Source organism: Aplosporella prunicola (genome assembly GCF_010093885.1).
Source record: "Aplosporella prunicola CBS 121167 unplaced genomic scaffold K452scaffold_2, whole genome shotgun sequence".
Classification (NCBI taxonomy): Eukaryota; Fungi; Ascomycota; class Dothideomycetes; order Botryosphaeriales; family Aplosporellaceae; genus Aplosporella; species Aplosporella prunicola.
In genome coordinates, this window is record NW_022983530.1 from 470615 (window position 1) to 487020 (window position 16406).

Sequence of the window (16406 nt, forward strand, 5' to 3'; positions counted from 1 at the left end):
TGTGATATTATATCTATATAGGCGTATGACTTACTTGCCTACCCTGTTACTTTTATAATCTCGTATGTTTATAGGATATTATTACGCTCTAATATCTCCTTATCTTTAAGCCATTTCGAGTACATTCGTACCTACGTATCTTTATATCTTTATTAAATATTATTGTTCATATAACTTTTGCTCGTACCTTTATGAATAGTAATATTATGCCCTCGCGTATTTCTATTTTTGTAAACACCTAGCACCCTACCGTTTGTAGTGGTTTAACCCATTATAACCATCCGGGGAGTTCTTAATAGGTAGAGCACTCTTCACTTGATATATGATCAAGGGGTGAGCAAATTATCTGGAGCCCGAAAATAAAACCTATCAATTTTGGGTCTTTTCACATCACTAGCAAGGCCTTTGTAATCGAATATATTAGGTATGTGTAGTTGTCGTTTCGTCTAGGTATCGTGTAATGCCATTCCCAGTGTCCTCCGGATTAAGTCGCCAGTGCCGCAAACAACTGGCACGTGCTCGTCCTAATGATGTTTCCAGCGGCAAGTCTTCTACTGGTGTTCCACCCAGTCGTAAATCAGCTTGATCCTCAGCACCTTCTGCACGTCCTTGTCCTTCACAACGACGTGTCTCGCGTGCCTCCGCTGTCCCTCGACGACCTCGAAACCCCACGTCTGCCAGGCCGTCCATCCATTGTCAAGGCTCGTGACGTATGTCTCGATCAGCTCGCCGCCCTGCACAATGTCCTCGCTCCAGCCATCGCGCATGAAAGCGATGTCCTCGTCGGTGATGGCGTTCTTCTCCTCGCCGGACAGAGCGCCAATGGCGACGCGGCGAGAGCGGCCGCGCACGTGGCCGAAGATCTGGTCGCTGTGCTCGCGCCACTGCCAGTTGAGGGCGCGCTCCTCACGCGTGCCGCGGATGCCGCCCGTCAGTGTCTGGTCGATGTCGATGCGCTCGGTGCCCGCGTCGTCCTTGTATTGCTTCAGGTGCAACGTGATGGTCGCCAGGCCAATTGCTGTGCGTGTCAACCAGCCGACACCTTGCTGGCGGGGGTGTTAGTCGGGGAATGCGGAGAGGGAGAGGGCATGTTGTACCAGTGCTAGGACGGCGTCGCTGTCGCCCGAGAGCGTCTTGTTCTGCGCAGTGTTAGCTTTGTGGGGTGTAGGCAGATGGAGTAAAGGAAGCTTCACCATGACCCAGGCGCCATTGAGGTCATTGAGCGTCTTGTTTGCAGGGGCTGCCATGGTGATTTGAATGCGAGTAGGTAGTTGTACTGTGTAGAGGCTTCGGTAGCTAGCGGTGAGGATTGGGTCGAAGATGAAAGAGAAAGATGGAATAAGTGGCTACGTCGCAGATTGTCCCCAGGTGGCCGTTGCCATTGGCGATAAATACCGCAAGGCCTTCGAGCATCAAAGTCAGGGACGAAGGGAACGCGGCGTAGCGGGCAGTCACGACTCACGTCACAGCGGTGGTGTGGGGAACCTGGCACGCTTACTCTAGCCGTCGGCCCAGCCGGCTAGCTCCCGCTGCGGGTCCCCGGGGCTAAACTTCCAATGTTGAAAGCTTTATTTGCGGAAATGCTCTGCACTCCCTCGTCCGATTGCAGCGTGACAATTTGTCTGGTTACTAGATTACGTAGGTATGTGCAGTGTCCGACAAGGTACAATAACCCGAAAGAGGGCCCTCCCGATCCCTCTAATCGCGCAATGGTTAGCCGCTAAATTACTACAAGTTCCCCCATCATTATGAATGCTAAGCTTCCAAACACACCGCTATGAGCCCAGTCCCGAGGACCCTGATGCTTCCGTGAGATTTAGTGTAGTATGAAGAGTGTTTTCCTTGATGGCGGCCTCGTAGTACGTGAGATGCTCGCCCTCGCTATTGATGCTGCTGTTCCCAACGATGTCGACGGGCAGCATTAGGTCGGTGTATCCCTTGGCGACTAAACCAAGCACGAGCGTCGTGTTGACATAACTACGCATGTCGAACTCGTTGTCTCTTTCTGGCTCGAGGGTGAGGTTTGGGATCAGAGTGTAACCAATGTACGTCCCGTTGACTGAGAGGTCCATGGTTACGTTGCCCATTTCGATGCTCAAAACCGAGGGGTTCGGGATGGAAACTTTGCCAAGCAGAGTCGCACCATCTGGCTCGGGTTTGAGCTTGACTTGCGCCGAGGTTATGGCAAAGCCGGCAAGCTTGTTAAGCCCTGGTAGCGTGTTAGTTGAAGAAAGACGAGCTGTGTTGGCTTTTTCCTTACCTTTCATAGTTACTACCTTGTTGTAGTTGACCTTGTATTTCGGCAAGCCCCCGAGCTTCAGCTTGGGCTTTCCTCTCACAGCGAGTCTAAATTCTTCGCTGTTGATGACCATCTTGTTGTAGGCAAAGAACTGATCCATATCGGTAACGGGCAACTCTTGGTCAATATTTATCTTGTTGTTGGATTCTACGTGAGTCTTCGGGATCGTGATATATCCAAACGGCTTAATGTCTGGCTCAGTATTCTCGAGGAAGAGAGAGGCGTTGAAAGCTTCAAGATCAGGATGGTAGCTGGTGTGGCTCTCGACGGTTGTGTTGAGTCGCAAGTGGATAGAGTTGGATTTGGGATTGGAAATGCCCTGGTATCCAATTTCAATTGTGGCCTTGTTCATTTCAGACTGTGCCTTGTGCTTCACCCCGACGTATATACTGAACCCAACTGATGATTAGCTCGAGAATATTTTTTGGCAATTGCAAATTGAAAGGATTCCGACGTACACGGGCAGGATAATGACCAGGACGATGGCCGCAAAGATCAAAAAGTCAAGCCACCAGAACCTTTTACAATGGCGTTTGAACTTGGACCCGAATGTCGTCTTCTTCCCAGTTGCCGCAGGAGTGTCTGCAACATTGGACTCTGCGCTTGCTCGCGCCGCCGCACCATCTGCGGTTTCTTTGGAAGGTTCCATGTCTCACAGAAGGGTCGAACGCTGAAAAAAGCGGTGGCAAAGCTGAAGAAAAATATGTGCAGAGGAGGGAAATTAATGGACAAGGAAAGGCGGGGTTGTAGGCTCATGACAAGGTCTTGAAGCACATGGTTTCGAGACGTGGCAGTGCCGAGGGAATGCGGACTCATGTCTTAAGGGAATACAGCTATGTCGAAGATGGAGCTAGGGCAAGGTTCTTTGATGTCTGCTGGGCAGAGGCAGACCAATGGGAGACGGGGGAAGATGTCTGGTCGGAATAGTATCAGAACACGGCTTAGGCGATTTTGGCCAGCTGACAGGGTGGAGCGAAGAAGCAACAAAGCAAGAGAGCACATGCCGCGCCAATACCTGGCGGCGTGGACAGCTCGGACCGGGCTGGAGGGCGGATTGAGCGCCGGCTCGGCTCCCAAAGTTTACACTCTCTAGCTGGCTAGCATGAATGAGGAAGGTGACCGATGGGCTGGGAAATTCATGTGGAGTCAGCTGCAGGACGCCGCCATTGTGAGACACAGCGCAAAGCCTGTCACTCCCCAATTGAAGCTTTTTTTCCCCACAGCGGCAGTGAAAATCATGCGGTCCGGAAATTGATCAAGCCCAGACTGCACGTCTTGTGCGACTGTGTCGTGTGGTCCGTTATACAGACACATGGCCGGTTGGAGGTTGTACTCGACGACTCGTCGTGCTCGCGTGTGGGGGAGCGGCAGGCGTCAGGGCGCCCGGCAAGGCACCACCCGCTTGGTGGACCCTGCTTTTCCGCCGCCGCATTTCGTCACTAGCTAGCAACTATCTCACTTCCAACCAACACACAACCCAAACCATGGCGCCTCCCGACGGGGAAGACGAAGATGACTACATGTCCATGGTCATCGAGGAGCCGAAGAAGCCGGTGCGGGAAACGGCCTTGATGAAGCGGGCGCGCGAGAAGCGCGAGGTGCGTGTCAGCATCACCCACGTCCTGGCACGCTTGGCTGACTGTAACCAAGGCTGAGGATAGAAGCCGCGTCAAGTCGAAAAAGGAACGCGAAGCCGAGGCTGCCGCCGCGAGAGAAGCCGCTATGGAGAAACCCCTCGATACCACTGCCAGCAAAGGCTTTAAGATGATGGCAAAATTCGGCTTCAAAGAGGGCGGTACGCTTGGTAAAAGCGGCGAAGGACGTACAGAACCTATCCGCGCCACCATGAAACACGACAAGGGCGGCATTGGCGTTGATACGGAAAAGAAGCGCAAGATAGCCGAAGCAGCCGAGAGCGAGGCAAAGAGAATCAAGGAGGACACGGGCGACTTTAGGGAGAGGATGAGGGAGGAACGCGAAGCAAAGCGGTTGGAGGGCCAAATGATTGGCGCACAAAAGATTGCAGAGCGCTTAGATGCTGGCCCCGAACACCAAGATCGCGGCGACTCCAAGGACGCCTTGCCTGCAACCGATCCAATGAATACCAAACCTCTGTCGAGTATCAACGTGCTCTACCGGGGCCTCATCCGCCACCGGAGGGAGAAGGAGCGCGAAAGCAGAATGCGTTACGACATGGAGCAAGGCCTCTCCAGGCTACCGACTTATGAAGACTCTAGCGAAGACGAAGATGACAAGCGGGCTTTAGGGAAGGAAGAGAAGATCAAGATCGTGGAGGAGGAGCTTGAGGAAGAGGACCCTGAACTGGACGAGTTTAATGCGCTCGAACCTAGCGAACGAGTGGCGAAGCTAGTGCAGTACCTGCGCGACGTGCACAACTATTGCTTCTACTGCAAGTTCCAATATCCCGATGCCCAGATGGAAGGTTGCCCCGGCATCACCGAAGAGGATCACGACTAGGGGAGTCGAAGGCCAGGGCTGGGCGGATAAACCAAGCCACAATTGTACAGATAGATAGATACCCATAGACTTTTTGCGATGATGCCTTGAAAAATACCAAGGCCATGTTTATATTTTTGGTTGTACTGTACCTATTCTGCTTTTTGTGAACGGCGGTGGCACGTGCGCGTGTTTACTACTTGGCTTGCCTGGCAGTTGCTCAAACCAGACGCTCTAAAGAAACCGCAACAAAAATACAACAACCTCGAGACCTAGGATGGAACATGAGAAGTGCTATGTGTTCAAGCCGCACGAGGAACGGCCGGCAAAGAGGAGGCGGGTCACCGCGCTGAGTGAAAACCCATCCTGGCAGCTTCGGAATCAGACGTGTCGGGAGCTGTGGGCAGTACAACAACAACAACGCATTGATGTGAGCTGTCATGTCCATCCCACCAAGCCTGTTTGTCTGATTCGCTTGATAGGAAGTTCTCACGGACGTCAATCGAACGACGTTGGATGGCATCATCGACTTCGTGTCTGGAACCCCTGCCTCAAAAGACCAAGGGTCCAAAATCCCGACCGGGCTGGTGGTCGTCGGACCAAGCATCGCTTCGCATGCTCAATTCTTCGACAGTCTGGCCAAAAGAACGACCCAAGAGGCAAACAGCGTTTTTGTCACGCTGACCTCGGGCGACTGCCCGAATCTAAAAACCCTATTGAAGACTCTGATCAGGAAAGGCACATCAGCAGAAGATTTAGACGGCGATGAGCTGGTCTCCACCAGACGAAAGGGGCCCAAGTTGCTGAATTACGATCTTCAATTGCTGCACGAATGGTGCAAAGAGCAGGAGCCTACGCACGTGGTAGTGGCGATCCAGGACAGCGAGGCTTTCGAGGGATCCTTGCTGGCCGAGGCTATCCAGCTGTTCCAGTAGGTATTCCCAATCAGACCTCGAAGAATATCCATTTACAAAGCGTAGGTCATGGTTGGACCGGATACCTTTTTTGTTGCTATTTGGAATTGCCACGTCCACCGAGGGCTTCGAAGAAAAGCTCCCTGGTGCCGCCATCAGGTGTCTCCAAGGCGAAAAATTTGACGTTGTGCAAGCAGACCAAGTCCTAGAGCAGGTCTTTCACACCGTAGTCAGCGGTGAACAGTCTCTTTGGATGGGTGCGGGCTTGAGCAGCAGACTCCTTGACAGGCAAAAAGACCACATTCAGAGCGTTGAAGCCTTCGTGGATGCCTTCAAGTACGCATACATGTGCCACTTCTACGCAAACTCACTCAGCATCTTTCTCCGAAAAGACCTCAGTTACGAGCAAATGTCCAGTGATGATCTGGAAGCACTGCGAAACCTCGACTCCTTCCGGCGTCTAGCAGAAGACCTGGTAGATAAAGGAGAGACCATGACCGTTCGTGATTTGCTCGAATCTGACGAGGTTTTGTTTCAATATACTGTTAAGGAGACCAGGGAATTTCAATCGAAGATCCGCGACTTGATCGATGCGGTTGAGCTTATCGGAATTCTGAAAGGATGCGTACCAAAGAGTTCCATCGTCTCCTTTTCCTCGCTCTATGTACGCGCAGTCTCGGGAGAGCTTCAGGGCTCACCGCTTGTCCGCGAACTTCTCTTGTCAGTGAAGAAGTCACCCTCGGACGTGCTGTCAAAGATACTGTCCTGCTTAAACGACAGTGCCCTATGCACTAAGGTTCAGGCACTTCAGCGAGACCTTGACGAGCTCCTCTCCACCGCTGAGCATCCGGAACAACCTCTTCGCAGCAAACACGATGTCCACAACGAAACACTTCGGACGACGATAGTAGCGCAGAAGGTTGAGCTTAGCAAGCAAAAGTCGAAGCTCTCCAAAAAAGACACCGCTTACTCGAAAATTGTGGAACAACTGCACAGCACGCTGGACGAGTATTTCAAGAAGACGCTGATTCAGCCCAAAGACTACTTTTTGCATGAAATCGTCTTGTATGACCTGAAGAGTCCACACGTAGATGTCTTCACTCCAAGACCGAGGTTTGCCGTGGAACGCGCTCTATCGGCACCACACGACTATTTGAATTGCAGTTGTTGTGCTACGTCGAAGGGCAACGGCGCTGCCGGGGTAAGCAAATTCACCAACATAATGGGAGACATGCTAATTAGTACGGTAGGGCTCTCTTGCTTCATCCCAACCCCCGGTTGCAATCTTGTATCAGCTATACCTAGAATCCGGCAGCTTGATCAACGTCAATGATCTGTGGCTAGCTTTCAATGCCATCATCAACGAAGATGATGAGGACGAGGAAATGGCTATGTACGTTCTTTGGCTTCCCCTAAGGCAACACTTGCACTGACATTCATTTTAGGGCGTTGTTCCAGCGCTCGCTTGCTGAAATGAAGTACCTGGGACTTATAAAATCTAGCAGGAAGAAGACCGACCACGTTGCAAAGGTGGCGTGGAAAGGGCTATAGACGCGGGCGCTTCTATTCAAATCGTCTGGAATCTAAACAAGACAATGTTCACTCAATCGGGTATCTGCCTATCTACACCATTCCCCAGGCGTCTCGCACCAGTTTTTAAGCCTTTTTGGGCGCTACATCACAGAGCGTGCCGCAATTCTTGCATTTTCTGGCCTCCGTATCCTCCTTGAAAGCATTCACTGCTTCCTTTATCTGCGTTCCTAAGTTTGTACAGTGGAAGCTCTTTTCGTGCACCTGCTCCTTACAGTTCTGGCAATACCACCTCAAGCGGTCCACGCTCTCTTTGGGACGGTGCTGCTCCAGGACGATACCTACCGTGTCGGCGAAGCGCACTGGGTTGTGTGGCGTATTCGGTGGCAGCAAGAACATTTCGCCCTCGTTGATGTAGATGTCGCGGAAGGGCGGGTTGTGATCCTTGTCAACGACCTTCAGCAGCATGCGGCCTTTATACTGGTAGAACCACTCGGGGGTCTCGTTGATGTGGTAGTCGGTGCGCTCGTTGGGGCCGCCGACAATCATAACGGTCATGGATTCATTCCAGACGCAGTAGTTGTTGACGGGGGGTTTCAGGAGGTGCGAGTTCTCTTTGAGCCTGTCGAGGTCAATGTCAGTCTGCGCCTGCGTTATGGAACGGAGGACTCACCATTTGGGGATATCGACGGGGCTTGCGAGAGCTCGCAGGCGCGTCGCGCTCGAGAAGGCGACGCGGCGCGGAAGGGTGCCGGTGATGCGCGGGACGAGGGAAGCAGCGCGAGAGTGAGCATTGGGCAATGCACGGCGCGCGCCGGCCGTTGCGATGGGGCGTATGGACTGCATGATATATATAGGTATAGATGGGAAACGGCGGCGGGGCAGCGCGGGAGAGAAAGCTCGCTCAGATACGATGACGCTGCCTGACTCGCACAGACCCTGATCCGCATCCATAGCTCCAGCTCCAGCTCCAGCTCCCGTTCCGTCCTCCGAACCACAACATCAACACCTCTATCAAATAACAAATAACAACAACATGGATCACTCGCACATGGACCACGGCCACATGGGCCACGGCGACATGGACATGGGCGGCGGCGCCCACAAGTGTAACATGAACGTGCGTCTCGTCCTTCCCACCTTCATCACCACCGGCTGACGCACCACCTCAGATGCTCTTCACCTGGGACACGACAGACCTATGCATTGTCTTCCGCCAATGGCACATCGGCAGCGCCTTTGGCCTGGTCGTCTCGCTGCTGGCCGTCGCCGCCCTCGCTGCCGGCTACGAGCTGGTGCGCGAGCTGACGCGCCGCTACGAGGCCTCTGTCGCCGCGCAGCAGTCGGCCAAAACGGCCGGCTCGCCCGGCATCCCCAGTAAGTCTTGTCCCCTCCCCTCTCCCCTTCTTTCTTTTACCGCCCGCCCCCCCCTCACCGTTGTCCTTCTTCTCCCCTTCTCCAACCTCTCTGCCGTCTGGGCGAGGCTTACCCCGTCGGTGTGTGCGCCCGTGCATCAGGCTCCGATGAGCACGAATCGAGCTCATTGCTATCATCAGGGAGGGGGAACTGGACGGCCCGCGACGAGAAGAGAGCCAAGACGGTCAAGGCCGCACTGTATGCCGTCCAAGTCTTCTACTCGTTCTTTATCATGTGAGTCATTCCCCGCTTCGGTCCTCCTCTCCCCGAAGGAGGACTCTGAGTCCTGACGCATGCCACAGGCTGCTTTTCATGACATACAACGGCTGGGTCATGCTGGCTGTTGCCGTTGGTGCGTTCTTTGGCTATCTGTTGTTTGGTGGCTCTTCTGCCACGAAGACTGTTGCTTGTCACTAGGCATCCCATCTCTACGAGGCTTGAGACTTGAGGCGGTCGGCTGAGCATTATTGTTCTGCCTTGTTCAAGAAAATATTTCCATCACAGAAGCAAGTGCTATGGTTCATTTTCGTTACTGCAATTAGTCACATCATCTCATGCAATGTTCGATACCTTGAGGACAGTCATCTCTTTCTTGCTTAAAGTCAATTCAAAGATACTACATCAACCCTTCCAATGTGCCTACAACGCCCCGAGGTGCCTTCTGGAGCATTCAGATTACGTGAAGTTCAACCCGACTTATCCCAAGCCTTCTTCCCCTATCCATTTACTCTTCTTCATCTTCCTCTTCTTCTTCATCTTCCTCCATACCCTCAGCCGCCGTGACAGTGAAAGTCGGCGCCTGATCCACACCCAAGTAGGAGTCGCTTATGAGGAAGAGCGTCAACTCATGCTCACCAGGCGTCGGCACCACATACTCGAGCTTCGTCTTGAGCTCCCTGCCAACCGTAACCCTCTTGATGGCGAGCAGGTTCCTGGTGCTTTCCTCGCCAACCACCAGCCACCAGTTCTCCGTCTTGTCCGCCGGGAAGAAGGGCGCATGCACGTCCGTGTTGGGCGTCTCGTCCTCGTCAATCTCCCGCGTAACAGTGACGTTGAGGTACGCCGGGCTGCCCGAAGCAATCTCGTCGGGGTCCTCAACCTCGAAGTCGATGGACAGGTCGGGGTAGTATTCGTTGACGAACTTGGCCGCGTCCTGCATCTGCGCGCCGCCGAAGCCGAGCCGCTTGACGAGCTCCTTGTTGTTTGGCGCGTCCGGGTCCATGGCGTCGATGAACTCGGGAACCTCGTTGACGCCGATGGCGTTGGCTTCGGAGACGAGCTTGTCGTCGAAGTGCGGGATCTGCTTGAGCGGCGAGTCGCGGTCCCACATGGCCTGCACGACCATCTGAGATATCTCCATGGCGTTCGTCGCGTTGAGATGACCTTCCGAAGATAGGACATCGACACAGGCGCTCAAGAGGTTGAGGGCCTTCTTGAGGATCAGCTCCTGGTCCTTGACGAGATCGACGGGGAGCTGCATGCGCGAGAAGTGTGCCTGCAGAAGGATGAACGCTTTGAAATGCGGCGATTCGAAGTTGGACTCCGCCATCTTGACAGGCAGGCGGTCGTAAATGCGCCGAAGAACGTGGTCCTCATGACGGCGGATTTGGATATCTTCGAATTCGGCGGCCGAGGTGATGATTTCCAGGATAGCCTTGAGCTTCGTACGGCTATTCAGGGAAAGCAGGAAGGTCTGAATGGTAAGGTGGGAGATGTTGTAGTAGGCCGCGATCATGGCAGGGTTGAGAGGGGTGATGCTATCATCCTCTTCGTCCAGCTCGATAATCTTGGCATCCACAAGTTCCTTCAAGGCTGTCTCCACTAGTTCAGACAGATGAGCGCTCAAACCCTCGTGCGAAGTATCTGTTAGACCGTAGTAGCTTGGGTTTGCCAACAAACGGCGGTAGAAGTAGGTGTATGTGGACCAATCAACGGCATCCTGTGTGGAGGAGATCATGCGCGTGCTGATCTCCGAGACGAAAGCGTCCTGAAGGTAGTGATGAAGGTGACTCTCGATCGGAAGGGCCTCATTGAGGAACTTCTTGTAGTAGTCACGCTTGACGGCAGGCAGCATGAGAAGACCCTTGCTGCTCTTGTCTTGGCCAGCTCTTCCTGACTTACCGAACATCTGCAGAACCTCGCTAATGGGATAGTCGATGTATCTGTGCTCCCTACCCTCAAAGAACTGTGTGTTCATAACAATGACAAGATGGGCATTTGCGTTAATTTCCCAGCAGCAGTCACGAGAGACCAGGAGCACCTGAATGGCGCCTACGCGGAAGAAGTGCTCAACAGCCCTCTTGTCAAATGCACCCAAGGCCTCGTGGAAATATCCAATACCGTGGGAGAGAGATTCTGCAAGAGCTGGTTCGTTGATCCTCTCCAGCACAGGCTGCATGTCTTCAATCGATGCGTGCAGGAAGCGGTCCTCATCATCGTCCGCCACACAGGCGGCAAGCAAGTCCAAAGCGGTTGCTCTGACCTGCTTTCTGCTTGGGACGAAAATTATAGCTGGCTTGTCCGGCGACATCTGTAAAACGGCTTGATAGGCCGGCTTCGCCATAGCAAGCATGAGGGAGGGGAAGTGGGGAATTGTAAACGACTGGATGTGCAGTTCGAGCGGCACAGCGCGGACATGAGGGCTGAAGTTGAAGATGGTGTGCTTGGTGGCCCCAATCCACTCCCCGATATCGCGAGCATTAGAAAGTGAGACGCTGAGGCCGACGATGCGCATTTCAGACTCAAGTTGAAGGGTCATGGCGTGCATGCGAGACACAATGGTCTCGTATATGTGTCCGCTTACACCTCCAAGCATATGTAAGTCGTCGGCGATGAAGAGTTTGACGCTTTGCACATTCTTGCGACGCTGCCATTGCCGTGAGATGACATCCCACTGGGTAGGGGTAGCAAGGATAAGATCACCAGCCTCGAGCAGCCTGAGATCCGAAGTTGTATCACCAGTAAGCTTGACGATTTCCTTGCCGCCAGCGGTCTTGGCTAAACGCTGCTGCCACTCCTTGAGCTTAATGTTCACAAGCTCTTGGAAGGGTGCAACATAGACAGCCCGTCCGCTCTCACCCTTCGCCCAATGACGCAGGAGGGCAAACTCGGCGCAAATAGTTTTGCCCATACCAGTGGATGCGCCAACGAAGACGTTGTCATCAGTCTGATAGAGCGCATTGAACGTCTGTGTCTGGACCTTGTTGAACCGCGTCCAATTCGGATACAGGTCGACATAGTCTTGCCTCTTAAGCGCAGCGACAGGCAACGGCTGCAAGTCGAGGAGTTGGGTGTGAGGCGGGAATTTTTCGGGAAGGATAAGTGTTTGGAGAGAGACGGCTGTCTTAGTCTCAGAGTGCATCCACCTATCCGACACCACTGTGATGAAGTAGTGGGGTGGCATTGGCTCGGTAATGGGAACGGTGAATTCGACCAAGTGGTCGGCCGGCTCGGACTGAGCATACTCACGGCGGAGCAAAAACTGGTCGTGGAAGAGAATTTCCTCTCCGTCGCAGTCTTCGACCATGATCCAGAAACTCTCCGCGTTCCCATGTAGCATCTCATCCCACACGAAGTTGGGTGTGATCGTGAGTTCAAAGCGAAGCATAGAACGAGTCATTGGCTGGAAATTAGGCTGGATCTCCAGGCGAGGAAACTTCTCAACCAACGAACAGACAGTCCTTCCTGCACGAGGCAAACCCATGAGTTCGCCCATGTGGGGAGGATCAAGGTCAAAGTAACTGGACCAAGGGACATCGATGCGCTCTGCTTTCTGCACAATGTCACGAGGACAGGTAGGAAACTGGCGTAAAGGTGTCATGGTAGGCCACATGCGTTTCTCAGCCATCTTACACAAGTCCAGTGCTGTCTTGGCAACCGAAGCCCAGCCCTTTTTCAAAGCAATCTCAAAGATCGCCCTGAGGATACGACCAGCAGACTGAGTGACATACACAAGATCAGCCATAAGAGCCAAACCCTCAAGCTTGAGACGAGAAATGTATGCCTGCAAGAGAACATTAATCTTCGCATGGGGCTCTTCGATGCTTTCCTTGACAGGGATAGGGACACGACCGAGCAATTTCGCAAGCTCGAGCTTTTCATCCTGGCGGACAGGGATGTACTTGAACTCATCGCTGAGAGCGAAGACGCGGAAAAGTTCGATGGTGGAAATGGATGGCTGGATATGTGTGTTGTACGTGAGCATAGAGTTGTGGGTAATGTAGTAGTGCGAGGCAACACGACCGAGCTCAGTAGCCTGCAGCTTGCCGATCTTCTTGTCGTACTTGACGAGGTTCGATCTCTCCAAGACTGTGGCGGCTGAGTGAATGAGGTCGACGCGCTTCTGTTCCAAAGCCTCGTCCTCTTCATACTCGGCCCCGACGCTGTAGAGGCCAGGAGAACGCAACATACGGACGTACAGATACGTGTAGCCAAGCCATTCCACACCCTCATCGCGACTGCGGACATTTCCAAGAACGATTTCAGCATTCAGGTTGTCTGCGAGCCTGCTCATAAACTGCGATTCAATGGGGAGTTGCTGGTTCATGAGAGAGAGGTAATACTGCATCTCTGATTGAGTGGTAATGATGATACCCTCGCCATATGTGTCGTACTGGGGACGACCTGCGCGGCCAAGCATTTGGAGAACGTCTTGAGGGCTAAGCTCGACCCAGCTACCCTTTTCGGGAGAGTAAATCTGAGTACCTTTGATGATGACAGTGTGAGCGGGAAGGTTAACACCCCAGGCCAACGTGGCAGTACAGACTAGGACTCGAAGAGAGCCATCGGCGAAGAGGTCCTCGACGGAAGTACGGTCTGCACGGCTCATACCGGCGTGGTGGATGCCGAAACCGTAGGGCATTACATCCTTGAGTTCGGCGTTTGTAACACCGTCAGCTTCGCTGCGAAGAATCTCTCGGCTGGCGGCGTCACTCCGCAAGATTTGGCCAATAGTCTCGAGCTCTAGCGCCTTGTCACGGATGTACTTGGCAGTCTTCGCCGTTTCTTTCCGTGAATGAACGAAAATCAGCATTTGGTTGTCGTGCTGACCAACCTGCTCCAAGACCTTGGTATAGCAAACATCATTCATGGCCTTCAGCTGTTTAATGGCTTTCTTGTCGGTGACTCCGATGAACTCCTGCTTGAGCGGACAAGGCCTGAACGTCCCATCGAAATGGAACAGTCCCGTGATCGGGTCGACGCGCAAAAAGCTAGCAACATCGCGGTAATTTGGAAGCGTAGCGCTGAGGCCGATGATGCGGACTGGGTCACCCGTTTGCTCCATACGGCGAATTGTCCTACTCACGATGCTCTCTAGGACGGGGCCTCGGTCGTCGTGGAGCAGATGGATTTCGTCAATGCAGATCAGGCGAACAAGGTTGGTGTAGCTGGTATCCGTAGCCTTGCGCGTGATGACGTCCCACTTTTCAGGGGTAGTCACGATGACCTGGGTATCGGCAATCTGCTGTTTGGTGAGCTGGCGGTCTCCAGTAAGTTCGGAAACCCGGATGCCATATGGCTCAAGTCTCTTGCCAAAGTTTCCGACTTGTTCCTGCACCAGGGCCTTGAGCGGAGCGATATAAATTATCTTAAACTCGTCCAAGTTGATTTCGCCAGTCTCTGGGTTCCTGTGCTTGCCAATCTCCCGAAGCATCGTCAACATCGCAACGTTTGTCTTGCCGGAACCAGTGGGTGCGCAGATGAGCATGTTACCATCATCGTTGAAGGCTGTGGGGAAACAGCGAGTTTGAATGCGGTTAAGGTTCTTAGACGTGCCGAACCCTACCCTAGCCCATTCGGGCATTTCGGTAACAGGCATATCCGGAGGATCGTTGGGGTCTCTCTTTGGCTTAGGTGCTGGAACATGAATTTCCTCATATCCCTTGAAAGTCCGTTTCGTGGAACCCTGGGGAAGCTTGACGTTAGGGTTGGTCATAAGATGGTTGCCCTGATCGAAGACGAGATTTTCCAAGTTAATGAGGCGTTTTGGTTGTAGGCCTCCAACTAAGCCACCCTCCTTTGCACCATCAGTCGCACCGGTGTCCTTTGCGGAAGGCACATCGATATCCATAAGATCCACCTTCATCTTTTTCGCTGCGGGAGCCTCGGCGGGAGCCTCTTCTCTCGTCCTGAGCTCATTCAAGATGCTTCGATGACCAGAAGCGATCATTTCCCTTTCGACAGCTGTCCTGGCAGTCGCGTCGTCTTCAACTCTCCGCCATCTTGTGACCCAGACCACCTTGTCTCGATTGAGAACCAGCTTGGCTACTAGTTCGTGGTGCTCATAGTCAAAGAGCTCCATAAGATCGTTCTCAATCTCGCGCAATGGCTTCTCCTCTTCGTCTTCAGACTCGCCAGAAAGAATCCGCAGGGCTTCCTGAGTTTTTTCCTGTTGGATGTGGGCGTCCTCATAGATGCGTCCAATTTGACGCTGCAACCAGAAGGCATCAATCTCGTGTGCTGGAATAGTCTTCTCTTCACCTTTCTTCGCTGCCGCCGCAGAGCCGTCCAGTCCAGAATCAATAATCATTTCCCCATCCTCATCCAGCTTGTCGCCGTCTTGCTCAGGTAGGGCCCCGCCGCCAGCAGCCGTAGCCTCCTCGGCACCCTCCCGCTCAGCAAAGTCGTCGCCTTCTTCATCTGAAGTATCATCCTCGTCTCGGACCTCAAAAGTCTGAGCCGCATCCTCATCTTCATCATCCTCATCGAACACGACGGCAACACCCTGCCGCTCGTCTAGCTCGGCGCCTGCAGCACCTTCCGCTGCGTCCTCCATTTCCTCATCGTCTTGGGTGTCGTAGTCGGTAATTTTTTTGCCCAGATTGACGAGCTCATTGAATTCCTTCGCGCCCATCGTCACACCGAGAATGTCATCCACCTCCTTCTTCCTATCAAAATCCTTAAGATTCTCATCCTTCAGGTATTCCAATACTGCATCTGCTGCGCTTCGTGTTACGTGGTTGGGGACGTCGCCAAGGTGTCGGCCGACTATCGTCGTGATGAGTTCATAGGTAGCGCGCGTCGCGGGAGTCCTCGGCCGATACCTTAGGTCTTCCACAAGTAGGTCCGCTTGCGACAGGATGCCCGTTCCACGCAGCTGGGTAGGCTCGCCACGCTTCCTCTTCTTCTGCTCCCGCTCTAATACGTCCTCTCCCTCGTGAATACTGCCACGCTCGAGATCCGCAGGTCCCTTCGGCTTCTTCTTCTGTACTGGCGCAGTCTCGCGCGCAGTCCTCGAGCCCATGTCGCGAATGTTCAAACGGCCAGCCAGCGATTCAGGATCGCCTGTCGCGTCATCTCCACGGCGCGACACGAAACGTCTATCGGCCTGGAGGACGAGGTTAGACATGGCCGCATATTTGAACTGCGCCAAGTTGTTCTCCTTCTTGTCCGCCATGTTGGATGTGAGTGATGGTGACGAGCCGGCGTGGCGAGGTGGGGTTAAAGCTTCCGACGGCCGTTGTCGAGTTGTTGGATTATGATGAAGATCTCATTGCCTGCAGGCGCGACGGCAACAAGCAGGCGATGGAGCTGTCGGCGCGAGCGGTGACGGGAGTTGGGGTTGGGGTTGGATTGACGTGCATCTACCACGACGCGAAATCTTGAGCTTGCAGATTGTAGAGCGCGCACAGACGACCGGCTATTGTTCGGCCGTCCTGCTATCCATTTGAGCTTGACAGCACCTCTGACTATCAAAGATTTCAAACTGCAGCCGAACATGCCGATGAATGAAACGCTGTCGAGTAAATCTCGAGCGGTTTGTGTCTGGCACACAGCTATAACTGTAGCTT

General features: G+C 53.4%; 7 protein-coding genes across 7 annotated transcripts; 3 read left to right on the plus strand and 4 right to left on the minus strand.

Moving 5' to 3' along the window:
* Window positions 1-402: 402 nt before the first annotated feature.
* Window positions 403-1416, minus strand: K452DRAFT_355080 (uncharacterized protein). The gene is made up of 3 exons (XM_033545934.1): window positions 1194-1416; window positions 1098-1139; window positions 403-1046 (listed from the first exon to the last, which is right to left on the minus strand). The coding sequence occupies exons 1-3, from the start codon at window positions 1245-1247 to the stop codon at window positions 552-554; spliced, it is 591 nt and encodes a 196-aa protein (XP_033402309.1). The 5' UTR covers window positions 1248-1416; the 3' UTR covers window positions 403-551.
* A 149-nt stretch (window positions 1417-1565) lies between these two features.
* Window positions 1566-3074, minus strand: K452DRAFT_314850 (uncharacterized protein). Its single transcript, XM_033543803.1, has 3 exons — window positions 2758-3074; window positions 2261-2688; window positions 1566-2209 (listed from the first exon to the last, which is right to left on the minus strand). Exons 1-3 carry the CDS (start codon window positions 2946-2948, stop codon window positions 1776-1778), a joined length of 1053 nt encoding a protein of 350 aa, XP_033402310.1. The 5' UTR covers window positions 2949-3074; the 3' UTR covers window positions 1566-1775.
* Window positions 3075-3801: 727 nt separating this feature from the next.
* Window positions 3802-4777, plus strand: K452DRAFT_199385 (uncharacterized protein; the record flags this gene model as incomplete). Its single annotated transcript, XM_033536007.1, has 2 exons — window positions 3802-3897; window positions 3950-4777. Coding segments are annotated over 2 exons (924 nt in total), but the record flags the coding sequence as incomplete, so codon positions are not given.
* A 256-nt stretch (window positions 4778-5033) lies between these two features.
* K452DRAFT_314852 (uncharacterized protein) lies at window positions 5034-7221 on the plus strand (the record flags this gene model as incomplete). The annotated part of the gene is made up of 5 exons (XM_033543804.1): window positions 5034-5186; window positions 5239-5687; window positions 5737-6871; window positions 6921-7063; window positions 7116-7221. The coding sequence occupies 5 exons, from the start codon at window positions 5034-5036 to the stop codon at window positions 7219-7221; spliced, it is 1986 nt and encodes a 661-aa protein (XP_033402312.1).
* Window positions 7214-8068, minus strand: K452DRAFT_355084 (uncharacterized protein). Its single transcript, XM_033545935.1, has 2 exons — window positions 7874-8068; window positions 7214-7822 (listed from the first exon to the last, which is right to left on the minus strand). Exons 1-2 carry the CDS (start codon window positions 8044-8046, stop codon window positions 7327-7329), a joined length of 669 nt encoding a protein of 222 aa, XP_033402313.1. The 5' UTR covers window positions 8047-8068; the 3' UTR covers window positions 7214-7326.
* A 168-nt stretch (window positions 8069-8236) lies between these two features.
* K452DRAFT_304555 (uncharacterized protein) lies at window positions 8237-9033 on the plus strand (the record flags this gene model as incomplete). Its single annotated transcript, XM_033542828.1, has 4 exons — window positions 8237-8320; window positions 8373-8577; window positions 8718-8850; window positions 8919-9033. The coding sequence occupies 4 exons, from the start codon at window positions 8237-8239 to the stop codon at window positions 9031-9033; spliced, it is 537 nt and encodes a 178-aa protein (XP_033402314.1).
* Window positions 9034-9189: 156 nt separating this feature from the next.
* K452DRAFT_282788 (uncharacterized protein) lies at window positions 9190-16186 on the minus strand. The gene has a single exon (XM_033539644.1). The coding sequence runs from the start codon at window positions 16010-16012 to the stop codon at window positions 9341-9343; it is 6672 nt and encodes a 2223-aa protein (XP_033402315.1). The 5' UTR covers window positions 16013-16186; the 3' UTR covers window positions 9190-9340.
* Window positions 16187-16406: the final 220 nt, after the last annotated feature.

Excerpts from the sequence above, each read along its gene's own strand:
- K452DRAFT_355080 (XM_033545934.1), bottom strand. The coding sequence starts at position 1,247 with ATGGCAGCCCCTGCAAACAAGACGCTCAATGACCTCAATGGCGCCTGG. Across the intron at positions 1,140-1,193 it reads TCAATGGCGCCTGGGTCATG|AACAAGACGCTCTCGGGCGA; the intron begins GTGAAGCTTCCT and ends AACACTGCGCAG. Across the intron at positions 1,047-1,097 it reads GCGACGCCGTCCTAGCACTG|CAAGGTGTCGGCTGGTTGAC; the intron begins GTACAACATGCC and ends CACCCCCGCCAG.
- K452DRAFT_314850 (XM_033543803.1), bottom strand. The coding sequence starts at position 2,948 with ATGGAACCTTCCAAAGAAACCGCAGATGGTGCGGCGGCGCGAGCAAGC. Across the intron at positions 2,689-2,757 it reads CTGGTCATTATCCTGCCCGT|TATATACGTCGGGGTGAAGC; the intron begins GTACGTCGGAAT and ends AGTTGGGTTCAG. Across the intron at positions 2,210-2,260 it reads CAAGGTAGTAACTATGAAAG|GGCTTAACAAGCTTGCCGGC; the intron begins GTAAGGAAAAAG and ends ACACGCTACCAG.
- K452DRAFT_355084 (XM_033545935.1), bottom strand. The coding sequence starts at position 8,046 with ATGCAGTCCATACGCCCCATCGCAACGGCCGGCGCGCGCCGTGCATTG. Across the intron at positions 7,823-7,873 it reads CCCGTCGATATCCCCAAATG|GCTCAAAGAGAACTCGCACC; the intron begins GTGAGTCCTCCG and ends TGACCTCGACAG.
- K452DRAFT_282788 (XM_033539644.1), bottom strand. The coding sequence starts at position 16,012 with ATGGCGGACAAGAAGGAGAACAACTTGGCGCAGTTCAAATATGCGGCC.